This window comes from Apis mellifera, linkage group LG3, assembly GCF_003254395.2.
Source record: "Apis mellifera strain DH4 linkage group LG3, Amel_HAv3.1, whole genome shotgun sequence".
In the NCBI taxonomy this organism is placed as follows: Eukaryota; Metazoa; Arthropoda; class Insecta; order Hymenoptera; family Apidae; genus Apis; species Apis mellifera.
Genome location: NC_037640.1, coordinates 256,888 through 277,500, shown reverse-complemented (window position 1 = coordinate 277,500; position 20,613 = coordinate 256,888). Strand labels below are relative to the sequence as shown.

The 20,613-nt window shown below is 25.4% G+C and overlaps 1 protein-coding gene across 7 annotated transcripts in view; it reads right to left on the bottom strand.

Annotated features, from left to right (window-relative positions):
* LOC724270 (crustacean hyperglycemic hormones) overlaps nt 1–19,431 on the bottom strand; it is a 21,794-nt gene extending 2,363 nt beyond the window's left edge. Inside the window, exons 1-2 of one of the 7 annotated variants that reach the window (XR_412241.3) lie at nt 14,623–14,953; nt 333–865 (exon numbers count right to left, since the gene is read on the bottom strand). Coding sequence is in view for 6 of the 7 variants with exons in the window: in XM_006571807.3 (XP_006571870.1) it covers nt 333–865; nt 14,623–14,682 (593 nt within the window). In the remaining variant the exon portion in view is untranslated. Of the gene's footprint in view, nt 1–332; nt 866–11,039; nt 11,346–14,622; nt 14,955–16,104; nt 16,353–19,305 lie in introns of those variants that run through there. The other 6 variants (XM_006571808.3, XM_006571809.3, XM_006571810.3 and 3 more) reach the window with 6 other exon arrangements.
* Between the last annotated feature and the right edge of the window lie 1,182 nt (nt 19,432–20,613).

Here is a 20,613-nt window from a genome sequence, read left to right as displayed (position 1 = left end):
AAAGAAAATTTTTAATAAATTATCACGTTATTAATGTTTTCACATGAAAAATATATTGTAATATTCATAATAATAATAAATATATATGTATTATCAAAATAAAAGAGAATATCTGCCAGTTATATATATAATATTCGAGACGATATATTATATTTTCGAAACAATGTGCATATTATTTAATAATGATAATAAATATAATAAAATTTTATCTATTAATTATTTTTGTCGATGGTCATCTGAATCTACTTAAAATTAAGAATTTGTTATAATAAAAACATTAAATAAATGTATGCATATATAATAGTATAATAAGTCTTTTAATGAATAATTACCTGCATAATTGATGCAATTGAGGTTCTCGAAATAGATTATAACAATCTTCGCAGATTCGATCCAGCCGGGCAAAAATACTTTTATCATATATACCCTTACATTGAATATCAATAAAGGACCTTTTACCCAAAGGATGTCCATTTAAAATGCCAGCATCCGTTAAACCAATGCATGATGAAACAAGTAAAAGCGTCACAGACCACGCTAATACAGAGACGAGTCTTGGATAGGGTATTGACATGATCGACAATTCGCTTGGTAACGAGGGTAACCTCGAATACGAGGTTTGTTGTACATTCCAAGAATATGACGATAAATTGGATGTTGACCACGTTGCGAACGATGGTAAAAAGATGGATGAGGATGACAACGGTGATGACAACGTTGAAGTTGATGTAGATGTTGTCACAGACGATATTGATGTAGTTGGTGACAGCGATGCGGGTAAGATGGATGATCGAGACATCGAGAGTGGCAACGATAATAAAGATGACGATAACGAAGATCGAATCCTTTGTTGCCGATGCATAGTCTGGAAAAAAGTAAATAAATAGATTTGAAAAGATAAAAATAATTTATAAAAGGAAATAACAATGAAAATATATAAGTATCATTTTCAATTTAGATTGAAATTTAGTCAGAATTTATTTTAGTAAAAAATGGCTGATTATTTAATTCTGCATGTCAATAATACATATGTGTATACTATATACTATATACTATATACTATATACTATATACTATATACTTAGTACTATATACTATGCTTTGTGTGCTTTGCATAAAATGCATAAAATTATGCATAAAACTGCAGTAAAAAAAAAGCGAATATCGAGAGAGAAAAAAATTATATTTAAAGAATAAGAGAGAAAGGAGTAAAAAAAGAGAACGGGAAAGAGAAAAAAAAGAGAAAAACGAGGCCGTGTAAGTGATTAACAGAGAGAAATCTAGATCATAATGCAATATATTAAATTCATTCAAAATGTCTATGTATTAATGACTGATTCGTTGATTTTCTTAAGATAAATAATATTTATACTTAAAATTTCTGAAAGTTTTAATATTCCTGTTCCTTATTTTTTTTTTAAATCTCTTTTTACAAGCTGTTTCGTTATATTTATTCGATAATAATAATCGTTTTCTGTCACAATTTTACCGCAGAAACAACAACAAACAATTGCGACTTTAATAATAATGACAACGACGATTGTCGATAACGACGACGACGATGATGAAAACGACGATCGATCTTGTTCAAGCAAAGAGCATCTCGAGGCTCGACGAACTCAAAGCGGTTCGTGAGGTAAAAGTAAAGATGTAAAGCACTCCTAACCAGTCTCGCGGCAATCGTTGTGAATGGACCACACGCAGGTAGGCCCCACCTGTAAACGTTCTGAACCGACAACTTCATTAAGCGGAGCTGAAGCGCAGAGCGGCACAGCACGGCACGGTACTGCATAGCAATATGTGAGACAAGGGAGTTCTTCTTCTTATGCGGGGCAATGCGAGATTCTCAAACACACGGCAGTTTCTCGTTTGTCCCTTTGCCTTCGTCTCATTGGCGGCACCTGTACACGCTGAAGAGAACGTTTCGCTCAGTTCTCTTTTTTTGGAACATAATCACTGCTCCCGGGTGGGATTTTATTTTTAGCCACGACCGATTCTCGGAACTCTCAAACCGCTCCACTCTATATCGGTCCCCCACCTGGTAATTGTCTGCTGTCTGATAATTTGCCTCTGAAATCGCACGATTTCAATCGTTAAATATCGTTTCACGGATTTTCAAATCAAGTATGATCATCGATCATTGATCGTAAATCATCATTCCGATTTTACCGATTCTCGCGTCAATTATTAAATATCATTGATTGATGATTGATTTTCAACAAAATAATTTTTTTATTTTCTTTACATCATCATCGATGTAAATTATTTTAAAAACATTAACTCTTTCATTTTTTATATTATATATATTGTAAGATATTCTATTATAAGATATTCTCTATTATAAGATATTTTATAAGATAATATTAAAAATATACAAGTATTTTATATATATATATATATATATATATATGAATTTAATTGATAAATCATATAAGTATAACTTAAATGAATTTAATAAATTATGTTATTAAAATAATTCTATTTTATATAAAATATTGTGTATATTGTGAATATATAATTATGGTTATATGTAATCAATTTTTTTATTAATGTTATATCATTTCGAGGAAACAAAATCAATCCTCAAAGTTTGGTATTATTTTTGTTTTTTCAATATAATTTCGTAATAATATGAAATAGAATACACTCTATTACTTTGTTATAAAAAGTGAAATATTTAAAAAAATATTTTCATTTGCATTTGAATATGAAACATGAAAAAAATGTTAAAAATTTTAGGATTAATTTTAAGAACTTGAGAAGATTTTTTATCGAAAAATAAATTGTTTTATATATAATATACCACTTTATATACTCTATACATGCTATATACATATATATTGATTTAATTTTCAAATAAAATTTTTTAAAATACGTAAATTTTTTTGTAAAATAACATATAAATATTTTTATTAAATTTATATATATTATAATCAATATTGTATATGATTATCTAACATTAATTAAAGAAGAAAATAGAAAATGAAAAAATATATAGGAAATAAAAATTTTAAAATAAAAAAACTAATATCAAGACTGAAAAGTAAAAAATAAATAGCGAGACAGGTGAAATAAGAAGGATAAAGAGCAGATAGTGGAGAGTAGAGTGGAGAGCAGAGAACGAAGTGAGTGTACGTAAACGAAGAAAAAGTCAATGGAGACCGGTTACTCGACAGGTGAGGTCTTTCCTCGGCTGAGCCATGCACAGGTGTGCAATCTGTAAATCCCCCTTAGCAAAAAACTATATACTCTTCGGCACCGCTTCACGGCTCTGTCGCATGCTGTTACTCGAGTCACTAGTTATACGTTCGTACACACGTTCAATGCTTGCACGCGACTAAATGCGATTCTTTCATCGTTACGCACGTTTAACATTTTCATTTGAATCGTATGATCAAAATATAAATTATTCTTACACGTACATTTTTTTTCATACTACGATGTTTATTCAAAATTTTGAAAATTTTTCTCAAATCGAAATCGCAAAAGTGAAAAATGAACATAAAAATAATTAGAAAAATAATAAATTTTATTTTCGAAACAAATGAAATAGAATTAATTTTCTGATTTTCAGTTAATTTTTCCTAAAAATTAGAATCGATAAAGAAGATATTTGAATATGTATTCAATATGTATATTATTCGGATGATAAAATGATAAATATAATATATAAAATAAAGAAGAAAATGTGAAATTTAAAAAAAAAGAAAGGAAAAGAAATGAAAATATAAAAAGAAGGAAAAAAATAATGACAACACAAGTTGAATTGAATCGTCGCATCGTATTCAATTCAGTTGGATCGAATCCAAGCAAGTCAAATCCAGTCGATGAGATAGGAGGAAAGAGCCACGAGGCGAAACAGTCTACATATATCGTTAAGTAGATACATCGTGGGTTCTCCTCACCAGGTGGTCCTCTTCCCGTGCCGGATGACTCAATCGTGAGATGGAGTTGCTCGACCAGCTTACGAAGAGACTCGCTAAGATTGCATGTATTTCACGACTTGATTTCAGTTTATATGTCTGTGTATCTATTTGTCTTCTACTAAATTTATATTTGTGTATTTCGATTTTCTTATCAATTTTTTTTATCTGCTAACATATGCAATATTTCTGTGATAGAATTGTAATATGTAAGTATTATTCAATATCAAATATATAAACCTTTTGAATAAAACATTTTTTTTTATAGTGAATATTGTATATACGGATAAAGAGCAAAAATTATAAATTGTTTATAAAAACGCGGAATAGGAAAAAAAAAGAAAAAAAAGAAATGAAAAACAAAAGAAGGATAAGAATAATTATTTGAATAATGAATGCAAAAATTCAAACGAAAGGATAAGAAAAAACAAGAAATAAAAAAAAAACAGAAAAACACATAGAATAAATAATTCATATTAATTAATTATATCAAAGTAAAATAAAATTGACAAAATTTATTAATAAGATTATCAATGATTTTTATCTATCTACTTTTGTATGAATTTGTATAGAATATTATAATACATATTTTTTTCAATATTTCTTTTATATAAGATTTTTTCATTTTCATTTCTTTTTTTTTTTATATTTATTTTTCTATTATTTCTTCTTTTTGCATTTAATTTGCTTTTTATTATTTTTTCAAAAATATAAAGAAAATTCATTTAAGTTAAATTATTTCGTTAAGATCTAAATAATTAAATTTATGTCGCTAAGAAATTGAGTTTTCAAAAAGTGAAATAAACACAATTAATACCAATAAAAATTTCGATCATGAATAAAAAATTCGATTAAAAAAAATTTATTTATTTATTTGTAAATATTTAGCAGTTAGAGAAAATTGCAGAAATGTAATGTCAACTGCATATATATGATAATAGTATGAAATATAAAAAGGAATAACAAAAAAGCAAAAAATAATAAAAATTGAATCTATTGTTCAACCAGTTCGAGAACTTTCTGATAAAATTAAATGCACGCGTAGTTAGAAGTAATACTTTGAAAGTACCGCGAAAGTGCTGGTTATCTGGTCACGATCGAAGATCAAAGTGGTGGGATAGGCACAGAGAAGAGAGAAGAGACAGAGAAGAGAGAAAAGGAAACACAGAGGTTGTGAGCGGAACGGGGAGAAGGACGTAGAGAAGCCGAAGAACTCAAGGAGAAGGAGAGTTAGGCGGGTTGAATGGTCGACGGAGGATCGAGGCGTCCGGCGTCCTCGATCTCGGGATCTTGGAGCAAAACTAACGATCTCCCGCTCGCTTGCAAGATCAACACGACGATAATTTAATACACGAGATCACCACCCAGGTGTGCTCTGACGTGTACAGATGCTGTTTATAACCTCGACGAGAAGGAAAAGGCTGAGTCGACAAAAGTAGGAATGTGTATATGCAATTCTAGATGCGAATATTGACTCTTCCCCTTTCTCTCTCCCTCTTTCTCTTTCTCTTTCTATTTATTTTTTATCTACTTATTTAATTATCTATCTATCTTATCGTATCATAATATTTTCACCATTTCTCTTTTTTTTCTTTTTGCATTTATATTTTTACTTTTTATTCTTTTTTCTTTATATATATATATATATATATATATATATATATATATATATATATTTAACAATCTATCTATTTAATATCTTTCTTAATACATAATTTCATGAATACTTTAAATGTATGACATCCCAAAAGTCATTAATATTTCTTATGAATAAAATGCGACATGGAATATGAATTTTAGTGGTTATATTTTCATTTTAATATTTCATTGAAAAATCAATATTATTTATAGCTATAAAATATAAAGAACATAAAATATAAAAAAAGAATATATTTTTGACATCATAAATTTTTATAAAAAGAACTTGATATATCAAACAAAATCAATAATCGAAAAATGAATTGATAATCAAAATGAAAAAAAAACATATATATATTACATGATTCGTTGATTGTGGAAGAAAGAACACATAAATAGAAAAGCTAATGACATCAATCGTTTGTATTAATTACATAAGGACAATCATTATTAAACCATGCCTAAATCGAATAACGATTTAATGTTAAGAATAATTGTCTAATAAATCAAATGTTAAGAATAATGTTAAGATAATTGCGATAAAATCATTAAAATTTCATTTATGAAGAAAATGATATTTCTTATTCTTTTTTTATATTTCTATTTATTTATATTTCTATTTTTTTTCATATAACATCCTTTTTTTAATATTTTCTTTGATATTTTTGTTTATCTTTTCTATACACAAACTATTTTGTTTTCATTTTGTCCTCTCTTATTTATTAATAATCCAATTATTCGAATTAAATTACACAATCTAATGTTGCATTATCTAATTTGATCGCATGATCATATATATTTGAGCATTATGATCTTACATAAAGCGTTCATATTATACATATATATATATATATATATATATATATATATATATATATATACGCATATATGTATACACGCTTAGATACATATATACATATATATGTATATAGTGTATATTAATGACAAGTGAATAAGAGTAAATAGCAATTATTGACTTTGAGTCATTTATAATAATAGAATTTCTACGAAAAAAATGAGAATGATTAAGTCATATATATATATATATATATATATATATATATATATATATATACATATTATAATGTCCCAGTTTTTTAAATTTTTAATTCTCATTAAAAATAATTGAGTTCTAAGTATTTTTTTTTACGGATTATGTTCGTTTTGTTATTCAATTAAAATTACATAAAAACTGAGATATGATTCAGAAATACAAATTTTTTCATACAATTTTTCCATCATGAATTGTGTAAAACATTTTAAAGAATCAGATCAAAGTTTAAATCAACAATTATACTAAAAAATGATTAATGGAGTTTATTTTCATGAAATTTGTGGAATAAATGAGTTCTTTCGTGACTAGTTCAATGCAAAGCAAAGCAAGACAAAACATGGCAAGGTAAAATAAGACAAGGCAAGGCAAAGCAAGACAAGACAAGACATGGCAAAGCAAGGCAAGGTAAGGCAAGCACAGCTGCGTCCGTATGCAACTTCGCATGCAATGCGCGTAGTCGACGCGCGGGTATTTGCGAAGGAATGTTCAACAGGTGTGTCGCTTGGATTGAGCTTTATGCGCGTACACGCCTTTCCTTTCGCCCTTCCTTCTTTCTTCTTTCTATTCTATTTCTATTTTTCTATGTGTTAAACTTTGCGCGCCAGCATGTCGTAACGAATGCTCAAATAGGCCGATCACATTTACCGTAATACAATTAATAATAAAAATATATAAAAATCAATAAAAAGATATTATAATTTTTTCATCTCTTTTTTTAATTGAACTCCATATTAAATTTTATTCAATATCCATATTATATTTTTCTACTTCTATTTTTCTATTCGAAATTATTATTAATCTATTTTAAGCTATTATATATATCTACGTGATAGTAAGAAAAAAAAGATTGTCGAATAGGTAATATATTTTTCAATCGATAAGTATATTTAATTAAATAATTAAATAATTTAATGTAATAATGTCATATTCTAATCAAAATTGAACATTGAAGATATTTATTTCTTACTGAGTTAAGATGGTGAGAAAGTATATGAATACGCAGTCGATGACAGAGAAGTTACTGTTTCTTCAGACCTTGTGGCTGTTAGTGGTTTACATGTTTTTTTTTTTTAGTATGCTTGAAATCATTTTTCAACTCGTGGCTAAGTGATGGCTAAGGAGAAGTTGCGAGGAGAAAATTATATACGATTTATTTACACGATCTGGCTAGGCTTAGCCTGTTACATTTTATAAGTATAAAATATATATATATATATATATATATATATATATATATATATATATGTATATATATATTTGCTATTTCTCGTATATAGGACAAAGCTTATTTTTTGGTGATTTCTACTGCTGTTCTGATTAATATATCAACTTTATTTATATTTTATTTTTCTTGATGTCTAATCCATCATTTATTATATTACATCTACTTATTTATTTTCATACACCATTGCTATATAACGATGGTAATATTCATAGTGTCAGTAATAATGATGTTAATTATAACAATAATAACAATAATAATAATAGAATTATTATGTTTTGTTATGTGTCTATATATTTATGTCTATGCTTTATTATTGATAAATATAATTATAATAATACCAAAAAAAAAATACTGATAATATAAATGCAAAAAACAAAAATAATTAAATTTTTTATAAATGCAGAAATTGAATTAAGGCTAAACGTAGCGTATAAAGCATAATTTACGAGTATGTGTATAAGTTTAGTAGGAACAAGGACAGAAATAAAGGCAAAAGCAGAAACAAATATAGAAGGAAGAATAAGACAGCCGCAGTCTCTGCTGGCAGCAACGTTGCGATTGGACATTACATCGAACTCTGTAGTGGGGCAAAGCGCGTTCCGGCAGACAGCTTGGCGTCCTATGGTTCGCATTACGACAAGCTATAGCCTTTCTCTGTCTTTCGCTTCTCTCGTTTCGCTTCACCGCATCTTGTAACTGCTTGCTACTCCATGTATTTTGTCGAATATTCGAATATATCCTATTTTCTTAGTCTTTCTTTCATTAATATCTGAATACATACATATCTGAATAATTTATTTTTTTCTTTTATTTTTTCTTTGACATAAAAATAATATTTGTGTCTGATTATTTGATTGATAAATGTTTATATATTTATAAAATGAAAACATATATGTATATGAAAAATTTATTAGAAAAAAATTATGTTTTTTATTTATTTTTCTTTAGTCAAAAGCCATATCTTGGAATTCATATTTATGTGATTAATTACTGTAATTTAACTTTTAATATGATCCATTATAAAACATATGTAATAATAGATAAATTTTATTTGCTATAGAAAAATTTAAAATATATATGTGATATATAAATATATTATGAATATTTTATGAATTTAGATAAATTTATATAATGCGTGTCCAAAAAATATCATAAATGAGTATATGAATTATAATTTGTCATTAATTTGGATGGATTTATTGTTTCTCTCATTTCTTGATTAAATATTATTAAGATTTCAAAGATTAATCAATCACTCTTTTTTTTATCTATAAATTAATAATTTATTAAATTAATAATTTTTTTTCTTTAATTTAAAAATTAAAGAAAAATATTGAAAGAATTAAGATTGTACATATAAGTTACGTTTCTACCTGCTTGCCAGAAAACGCGCACGCTCGTTGAGCAAGTTTCTCGAGAGGCGTGTCGCTGCTAGCTACAGGTGGTTGTACCTCATTCCTCCTACTCTTTCCTGATTTCATTCGTTGTTTCGATTTCTTTATCTTATGTCCATATCGTTACATAGTTTGCTTTTCTAATTCTATTCATATGTTATTTAGCGTAAATAATTTTTTTTCAGTTAAATATATTATATATATATATGTATAATATATATATATATATTATATAAATTACATTATATAGACATTATATATACAATATTCATTTTTATGTTTAATTATTTAATGTGCTTCGTATTATTTTATTTTGTCAACAGTACAGTACAAATTTTGTTTTTTTTTCTATTTTTTTCTTTTTGTTCATGTTATTACTAAATTTTTATTTCTTTTATATTTTAAATTAGAAAAATATATATTTTCTATTTTGATCTTTTCTTTTTTTCTCTTTCTTTCTCTTTATTCTTTATCTTTTATAATATATTATAATATTAATTTAATTGAAAAAATATAAATCTACTTAATATAAAATTGTAAGTATATTAAATTGAATTGAATATATATATACTACAATTAATAATGTTTTCTTAATCGATATATTCTAATATATATATAATATCTTTTTATATCAATATTCAAATTGATCTCATCATTTTTAGATTAATATAAAATAAAAAATTAATCAAAAGAAAGTATTGCTTTAATTTTTTCATTTTTATTTTTTTCCATTTTTTTCTTTTATCAATTTAAATGATAATTTATATGAAGATTTGAAATTAATACATTTAATAAAAAATTGTAAATGAGGAATATATTGAATCTTCCTATTTTTCATTTCTTCGTCTTTCGAGTATGAGTCAACTCGTGTTTGGTGCTCACTCATTCGGCCCTGAGTGAAAGATTCTCTGAATGAACTCTAAAGATAGAGACCCTCTTATATCCTTTCATCCTCTATCTTCTTTTTATTTTTCCGTTTATTCTTCGCATAAGTATTTTTTTCTTTCTTTCTTTTTCTATTTTTTTCTTTTTCTTCTCCGTTTCCTTTTCTTTTTTTCCTTTTTTATTTTTTTCTTTTCTTTTATTATTATTTTTTCTAATAATACTTCAATCGAACATTTTTTTCTAACAATCTTTTCTTTTTCTATCTTTCTTGTTAATCTTTCTAGCAGTATAGTAAGAATGTAATTAATTCATTAAACATATGGTTTCAATTTTTTAAATTAGAATTTTTATGTGCTTAATGTACAAATATTTGGGAAATATTTCTAAGAAACATTTAAAGTTGCACTTTTTAAATTAATCAAAATAAAATAAATGAGAATAAGTGAAAATAGTAAAAAATGATTTATGGAATGATAATAATAGTTTATAAATTAATTATAAAATATATAGTTGATTGAAAATGGGGATAATTAGGACGAATATTTTTTATAATATATGTATATTTATCTTTTATTAATTCTATATAAATAATCATATCTTTTTTTAGATAATAATAATTTAAAGAAAAATTCAATTTTTTTTATTTGATTTTATAATATATATACATATACATATATATGTATATACGTATACGTATACATATAATTATTCGAAGTGAAAAATCAACAAGGATCGCATTGCATATCATCTTATTTATCAAATTGTAAAAATTTATATAAACGGATTAATAAGAACGATCAAAGATAAATATTATAATTAAGGCTTTACATTGAAATGTATAAATAAGAAATGAAATTTAAATTGTTCCATTTGTGTGCACACAAAATAATACACACATACAATACAAAAATAAGACTTACATTTAATATATTTTTTCTCCTTTTTTTTGCACTACTTGTATTTTTATTTTTTATATTCTTCGATATATCAAGATCTTCACAACACTTCTTTTAAATTTCTTTCTATGAATTTCTTTTTTTCTCTTTTTTCTTCCTTTGCACTCCCGTTTTTTTTTCTTTCACAACTTAATTTTCAGGTTCACAACTTATTATTTCACTTTTTATACGCGCATCTTTCTCATGCTACTTTTTTTTATAATTTTATTTTTTTTTCATTTAATAAATAATTATTTTTTTTCCATTTCCACTCTTTTCTTTCTTTTTCTTCTTTTTCTTCTTCTTTTGCTTCTTCTTCTTGTATTTTCCCTCCCTCCCTCCCACCCTCCCGCCCAGCTTGCCTTCCACCCCCTATTTTTTCTTTCTTACTCTTTCTATTTCACCTCTCCTTTTTTTCAATCGTTTCAAACTTACTTTTGATCACTCTTTCCTTATGGAAAATATTATGAAAAACTCATTTGCCAATTTTACAAAAAAAACATACCTATCTTAACTGATTCTTTTTTTTTTTTTTATAAATTTTATAAATATCAATAATAATTATCACTTCACTAAATATTTTGCATGTGTCTCTATAATATACATGAACGATCTTTCGATCACTGTTATATTAAAAAATTTTATTTTTTTGTATTTTTGTCTATTATAAAACACTTCCTTCTTCGAGGCAATTCCTCAAACGTCGCGGAAGGAAACACGCGAGACAAGTACCACCGCGGAACTGTGGTATCGCGATCTCGAGAAAGGCGCGCGCGCGGCAGAATGCCCGCCTGCCTCCTCGACACCCACCCCCTTACTCCAACACTGTCGAGTTCGTCGGGGCCGAACAACGCGAGATATATCGAAGGACAGAGCCGTTCTCCGACGCGATCCACCGCGTACAGGTAGGCCGTACGTGACAATCCAGAGAACTGATCGGATTGGCCTTTAAACTATGGGCAAGATTTCCTTTTCGCATCTCTCTGCCTCCTCCCCCTTCCCCTCTCTACACATAATTTATTTTTTTTTCTCTTTTCTTTCTCTCTATACATTTATTTATTCATGTATCTATTTGTTTTTTTTATTTTATTGATTATATTGTCAGATTATATTGTCTATTTATACATTTATCTATTTATCATTTGTTTTTTTATTTTTTTCTTTTTCATAATATATCTAAAATATTCATGTATTGCGCTTATTTTTCATTCACTTTCTTTCTTTTCTTCTTTTTGAGTATGTATTTCTTTTTTTGATTATTTTTGATTTGATTTTTCTCTTTGACTTTACGTATTCTTTTACATAATTTATTTAAATATGCAAAATAATTAGAAAATTATTTGCATGCAATTTGATATGTTTTAAAAATATATATTCAAACATTTTTGTTGTTAATTTAAAAAAATTTATTTTCATATTTGTTTTTTGACATGATCATACCTTTGATTATATAAAACTATTTCTTTTTCAAATAATTATTAACATTAATATCATCATTAGCGTTTCTATTATCATTATTATCATCAGCATTACTATTATATACTGTCTCAACTTATTATAACTAGGATCAATATAATATTGACAATACTATTAATATCATTTCTATCAGCATCATTATCATCATCGCCATCATTATTATCACTATCAACAATATCAGTTCCATCTATGTTTCCATTACATCTATTTTCATTATTATTTCTTATATAATTATTATCTCTATCATTTTCTTTTATATATGTTTTTTTTTTACATGCTATATTATTTTTGATTAATATTTTTCGATATATTATTTAAAGTTTTTTCTATTATTTAATATAATAGCATTTATTTTTATTTATAATATTATTTAATATAGTCCATTTACGTAATTGTTTAAATATATTTTTTTTTAATAAATAATATTCAATAATAGAAATAAATAAACATGATTAGAAAAATGAAAAAAACTTTCCTTTCAAATTTAAATTTAAATATAATAAATATTTTATACGTGTTTCTATGTGATATAAATTTGATTTAATATATTTTTAATAGAAAAATATAATAATTCTATTCTAGAAATTATATTCTAGAAATTTAAATATAAAATAATTTTATATTTAAAATAAAAAATAATTTTCCATGTTGTTTCAATTTTTTCCAAATTCTGTTTCAAAAACTATTCATTGTTACTTATTATTAAAGAACTACTTTAGAAACTGTCTCGTCATGATTCACGTAAACTCACGTCACAGTTGCATCAACTGATGGAATTCATTACGTCATTTCACCTTCTCTGCTAAATGTAACAAATATTATTTTATATAAAAAATATTAATGTGAAAATTATATTAAATTATTATTAATTTTTTATCGAAAATAAAAACATATTTTTGTATAGATAGAAATAGATAGAAAAGTAGAATAAATTATAGAAAGAAGTTAAATTCAATCCACCCGATTAAATTATATATCAATAGCTTATTGTATAAATGTTATATTTATAAATATTATTTTTAATATTTTTGAGAAAAAAGTTTAAAAATTTAATAATATAAGTAAATTTAAATTATATAATGAAAAAAAGATATTATTTTTAAATTTATATATATATATATAAATATACATATATATAATATATATATACTTTATACATATATAACTTTTAACTAGATATGATTTTTTTAGAACATATAGAAAGCCAAGAAATATTTATTGCATATAAAAATTAAAATTTTAAGAAATAGATATATAATTTGTATATAATAAATTATCGATATTATAAATTATTGAAATTAAAATAAAAATTTACAAAATCTTATTAAAAATCTTTCATAATTTTAAATTTAGAGAAAAAAAAAAAGGAAATTTGATTTTTACACGCATTTATAATATAAACATTAATGACAAATTTGAGACAAAATTATGTCATTGAATAGACATGTTCATTGATAATAGAACAAAATATTGATTCATTTTAGAGTTAAAAGCAAAAAATAGTAAAAAATAGTAGAATTAAGATTGATTGAAATAAAATATATACATCCATATATATTGAACATTGTGTACATAATATGAAAAAAATTTATTAAATTAACTTTCCCTATAATATTTGTTAAAATAATTATTTAAAAATATAGCATACTTTTTTATAAATATGAATTTTCAGACAATTCTGAAAATTTTGATTTGTTTTAAAATTTTGATTAGAAAAATAAAATATATTATTACATTAATTAAATTAAATATAAAAAAAAACAAGAACAAAACAAATAAAAGGAAATATAAAAGAAAATAATTCATAAAATAGAAAAAGATTTTGGAAATAATTTTTTTGAAATATACCAAAAGATATTAATCTATATAAGATTATCTTTTTAATCTTTTAATTCTTTATAAAATATTTTATAAATTTTAATTCTTTATAATTTCAATATTATTTTTAACTGAATATTTTATTAAATTTTACATGCATTCCATTTATTTATGATGCATTTTTTTTTATGAAAAGATACTTTTTCATAAATGATACTTTGTGTAAGTCTCGTTTATAAAGTAGTTTCTTCAAACATTCATTCTCGAAACTCACGTAGTGAATTGTTAAGTTGATACAGCTTCTCATAGCGTGATGACGGTCGTTGTCCCCCATGGTGGATTATATGCGCCGGCAGCTTCATTTCCTTCGACGAACATTAAATTAAATCGAAATCAATTCTACTAGTTCGTTGAAAATTCAAGGAAACTTTATTATCAACTACTAAAAATTTCCCTTGAATAAGAACACCAATAATAAACGATAAGCTATTGTATGCATAAACAGTACGTAATCTTGCCTTATTTCTTTTTTGTTTTTCGTTAATATCTTATTCTACTTATTTTCTTATATTTATTTCTTTTTCTTAATACTACTTTTTCGATTTTTTTTTTATCACTCTTAAATTTGTATAATTCTTTTCTGTTACTGTATATTCTTTTCTGTTACTTATTTTATTTATTTTTTTCTTCATAATTTTATCATTGTTTTTTAGTGTTGTGCAGTATTGAACTTTATTACGATTGAGAACTAACCATAATGAGGAGGACTGATAGGTTTAATGTCTGTATCCGTACCAGTCAGTGCGTATGCACTTCAACTAATTTTCTCACGCATTTAACGGCTAATTGTCTGCGTATAATAATTAGCGAATTGTTAAATCATTTATCAAATAATCTTAATATAGGATTAAATTCGTCAAATATGTTTCTAGTATTACTATTATTTTCTCTTTCAATTTAATTTGATATCCTTTTCATTAATGTGCGCGTTTTTATTTTGTCATTTTCAATTATATAGTTTTTAAAATTTTTTTATTCTTTCTTTAATTCTTTTTTTAATTCTATTCTCTTTTTTCCTTCCATCGTTACCACCATCTCCGTCACCACTCGCGTTTTTACTTCCACCACCACCATTATCACCATTACCACCACCTCTTTCTTTTCCATCGCTACTACCTCCATTTCCATTTCCACTTCCATCAGTACTACCACCACCATTACCATCACTGTCGCCACTACCACTGAATAGTCACCTCCACTAACACTATTTCTATCTTCACCTCTTTCTATTTTATATTTTATTCCTTTTTTTTTCCTCTTGTTTTCTCTTTTTCATCATGACTCTTTTCCGTCTTGACTTTTTTTTTTCCTTTTCTTACCTTTATTTTTCTCTTAAGTTGTTATAAATTCAATAAAAAAGTTTCAATTTCCTTTCAACATATTTTTTTTATAATATAAAAATTTTTTATTTTTTGTTTTTCGTTTAATAATTAATCGTATATTTAAAAATTATATTTAAAAATTAGTTTTATATTTAAAATTTGGCAAGGATAGAGTGATTTTGCTTTTTTCTTTCGCAAAATATGCGCAAAGAAACACAAAATCACATATCAAATATATGTTTTCTTGTTGAAAGTAAAAAAATAATAATTTTTGATGAAAACGAACAAACATTAAAATGAATACAAATAAGTTAATAATAAATCTTGCATAAATAAAACACCGTAAAAGAGAGGGGAAAAATATAATAACATACGAAACGACACGCGGCACCAATTTGTCAGCTTCAGACCAAAGAGTAAAGTATCGATGATAGAGTAACCAATCACAGTGAATACTGACTCGGAATCGGACTGGTTGTATAGGGCAGTGAAGCACGCACACGCTTTGCCATCCTTTTCTGTTACGATCGAGCCCCTCTGTAAGTACGACTGGCACTTAACGCGAATGGACGGTTAAAAGACCCTCCTGTACGAGTCAAGCGGCCACTCGAAACAACTACGATCAGCCTAGGTTCCTCTTACGCTCACCCGTTCATTGCTAACCCCCTCCGTTGATGCCTACTTCACTTCTCTTCCCCTTTCCTCCCTTTCGCTGTCTTTCAGTTGTGCTTCTGCACGCGCGTGCTCGTGTTCTGTCACTGCAAATCATATCGAGTCCTAACGAAATGGTTTACTTCATTTACTCATAGAAATTATCATGCGGTCCGGAAACAGAATTCATTTGAGTTTTTTATTTCGATTTCATTCTTTAATATCTTCTCGTTCTGCCTCGATACATCGTTCTATTTCTAAACATAATCAAACATGAACTTTCGAAATAGAATGGATAGAAATAAAATGTTTTGTATGACTAGATAATGATACTCGATCGATGCACAATTATGTTATCATTTTATAATCATAAAAATATAAATCGTAAAATAATAAGTCAAAGATTTGAGACGATTATTATTCTTCTTTCTTTATTCGTCATTTATTAAATTTCTTATATGTTGATTTTTGAAATTCTAACTGAATAAATAATTATTATATCAAATAGCTATTTTTTGTTAAATAGTTCTATTAATCGTTATTTAAACTCATTAGCAAAAGAGATTCTATGAAGAAAATTAAAGTTAGGGAAAGAGGAGAAAAACTGAATGTTGTTTTCTGACAAACAGATCACGATAGGACTATGAGCTATAAATAACTCGGCGACTTCTCTGAAAACGGAAAGTAGCTCGCCTTCGAGTTCCGTAGCAAATTCTCAGAATAGCTTTCTGGATCGGTGTTTGTCCGGTTGTTCGATCGCTTGGCTAGCCACTTGTATTCTTTATGTACACACATTCGCATTTAAGATGTGATTTTCAATCTTAATTATATATTATTTTTATTTTTAAATCAAATATCAAAAATTATCAAAGTGATAATTTTATCTTAGTTCAATAAATTAATAAATCAAAATTTTTTAATAATTTGCGAATAATTTTCAAATATATAAATAAATAAATCATTTATTTTTAAGTAAGATATATCTTTTTTTATTTTAGCAATTGGATTAATTTTTGTTTTATTTTTTTTATAATTAATTTTTCTTCAACAATTCATGCTTTTCAAAATTATTATTGATTCCATTGACTATTTATTCGATTGTATTGACTATCGAAGATGATATTAATGTTAGACTAATCTAATAAGTAATATAATATAAATATACATTATAAATTTATTTTTTAATATTTGCTAAACCGCCATCCGTTTTTATTAAATAAATAATAATATTAGATAAATAATACAAATGTTAACATATTTACAGATATCTTTCTAAATTTATAATCATTCATTAGTGAATTTTGAAAAGAAATTTTTTCTTTTTTTTTCAACTATTGTCTGTATTTTCCCTTTTTTAATCTATTTTCATCATTTACTATTATTTTATTATAATATTATCATAATAATATGATTTTAATTATCTTAGAAAATTTAATTAGAGAATTATTTATATTAACTTGTATTTGCCATTGATAAAATTAAAATTATGAGGATTAATGAATAATAAAATTTGTTGAATAGTTAATAATTTATAAATGATATAAATAATTATATGAATTAAGCATATAAGAATAATTGTATAAATATGTATAAATATAATGTATAAATATAACAAACTGAAATGCAATTTAAATATTTATAATTCATTAAAAAGCATGCATCTTTTCTTGATATCTTTCAAGTAGTTCATAGTAATGTTTATATATTCCTTTCGATCATGTCTAAATGCAATTGATATAAATTAAAGCGAACAATTAGAGAAAGCAAGACGATGTCTTCTAGAAAATTCTTTTCTTAATATATGACATTTGATAAGACAGCTGAATAGATATATGTACATATATGTTATTTTGTTTCAATTATTTGTTTCTTAAACGATTATTTATTTCGTTGACGCTTTATTGAAATGAAATATTATTTTAACAATTCAAGAATAAAATCGATTTATTAATATATAATATCTTCGTGGATTTTGATGATTTTGATTTTAAATATGTATGATGAGATAAGATTTCAAACAATTTTTTCTTATATATATATATATATATAATTATTAATCAGTTTTAGTTTTCGGAATGTTTGCAAAAAATAATGTAAAAATAAAATTATCATTATGTTAAATTTTGCTTATATCTATGACATGTGCATCGTTATTTATTATATATCATATAAAATATGAGTTACTTTCTAATCTATCATTTTATCATCGATTATTGTAATTTTAATCAAGAATTTTATCTTTTATTTTCACATTTTACAGATTCCAAGAATATCTAATTCATAAATATTAAGTGATTTCCACGAAATACTTCAAGTAATAGCAAGCATTTTTATAAATATTTCGAAAATTAAAATCGAAAATTATATGTATCTATAGGAAAAAATTTGCTCAAAATTTTGTTCTTTAAAACATATTTAAATTATTAAAATCCATGAAAATATTAAATATATAACATCTATAGAATCATAAAAAATAGTATAAGTTTTAAACAAAAGATAATCATTAAAAATTTCCTTTTTTAAATTTATTTTTTATCTTTAATTTAGATTAAAAGCAATAAATATTAAAAAAAAAAGCATTTTAAATCAATTTAAATTGATTCTCTATTTTAATTCAATGTAAGTAAACTTTATTCAACTCGACTCGATTCGATTCGATTTAATTCGATTCGATTCGACTTGGACTGTATTCTTTCTTGTCCTGTTGTATTCGGTTCCTCCATTCCCTAGTCACGCGATACTCGAGACACTTAGACATACGACACTCGACACTCGACACTGAATACCGAGGACGAATCTAGACCTTAAAGACAATGACAACGTTACAATATAAAATTTTCTCCAAAACCGAAACTTTAGTGTCGATCGAGATAACAGTAATTACAACAATGTATTTTTCGTAATCGGTATCTCGAAAGACATACCTTGATATGGTCTTCGTTGAATGACAGCAACACCACAACGAGCGGAATTCTTCTGATCTGGGCGTCGCGACGTTCTGCGTCTAATATACACCTCTCGGCGGGTGTTCAGTGCGCGCGTCTTTCTCTTTCAAGGGGAGGACCCCTTTCTTCGCCACCCCTTCAAGTTACCCAGAGAATCGCTGCGTTATCGCTGCCCCCGGTCTTTTAGCTTCAAGTTACTCCCTCGGCACCACCAGTTGCTCACCTAATTGCGAACAGGCAGAAATAGAGCCTGCAATCTTCTTCTTTGCAAATAACAAGTACCCTATGTCTTTCTATTCATCGAGAATTTTTTCTTCTTTCCATGTTTCCCTTCTTTTTTCCTTTCTCTTTCTTTTGTATTTCTTTTATCGTCATTTCATTCCATTACTTCCTTCTTATTATCTTTCATCATCTATCTAAAATTTTTTTCGATTTTCTCTCTATTTTCATTTATTCATTTTCTTCCCTTCCCCTCTCCTCCCTTTTTTTCTCTTTCTTTAAATTATTTTTATTATTTTGATTTGTTTTCAAGATTGAACATGATAGATGCGTGATGCAATGTTTCGAATTATATTTCGAGAATCGACGGTAGCAAAAAATATTGTAGGCGGCAGTGAAAGAATAAAGACAGTTGATCAACGATAATTTTAGGACGACACGTGGAATGACGAAGAAATTGCCTTAAGTACACGTGTCGTTGAATCTCGCTAAAACCGTGGGTGCCAAGGATGCAAAGAATATGTATAACCACTGTAATAGACAATCATATGCTCTATATAAATAATTAAATATAGTAGCAAACAAAAAGAAACTATTATGAGAAAATCTTTTTTAATCTAATCTATTTATATAAAATTAATCATTTAATTGTCGATTTTAAATTAATTAAATGATTAAATGATTTCTGTATTTCTTATTTTTTTATAAACAACGATAAGATTTTTTTTTCATATTTTAAATATATCTTTAAATGTATTTTTTACTATTTTGTTATATTTTTATTTTTTCAGTCTTACAAAAAAAAAGTAAAAGAAAAATTAATAAAAAAAAAATAAACATTGAAAAAAAGATATTGCCAATTCTGTATTTTATAATTTTATATATAGAAAAGTGTTTTTATATTAAAAAGATAACATAGAAAAATGAAAGATACAATGTTTTCATATAGTTATTTTATAATTATTTTATAATATTATAATTGCAACATATTGAATACTTATTCATAGTTAATTATCTTATATTTTATAAATTTACAAATTATTTTATTGATTTCTTTAAAGTTTTAAA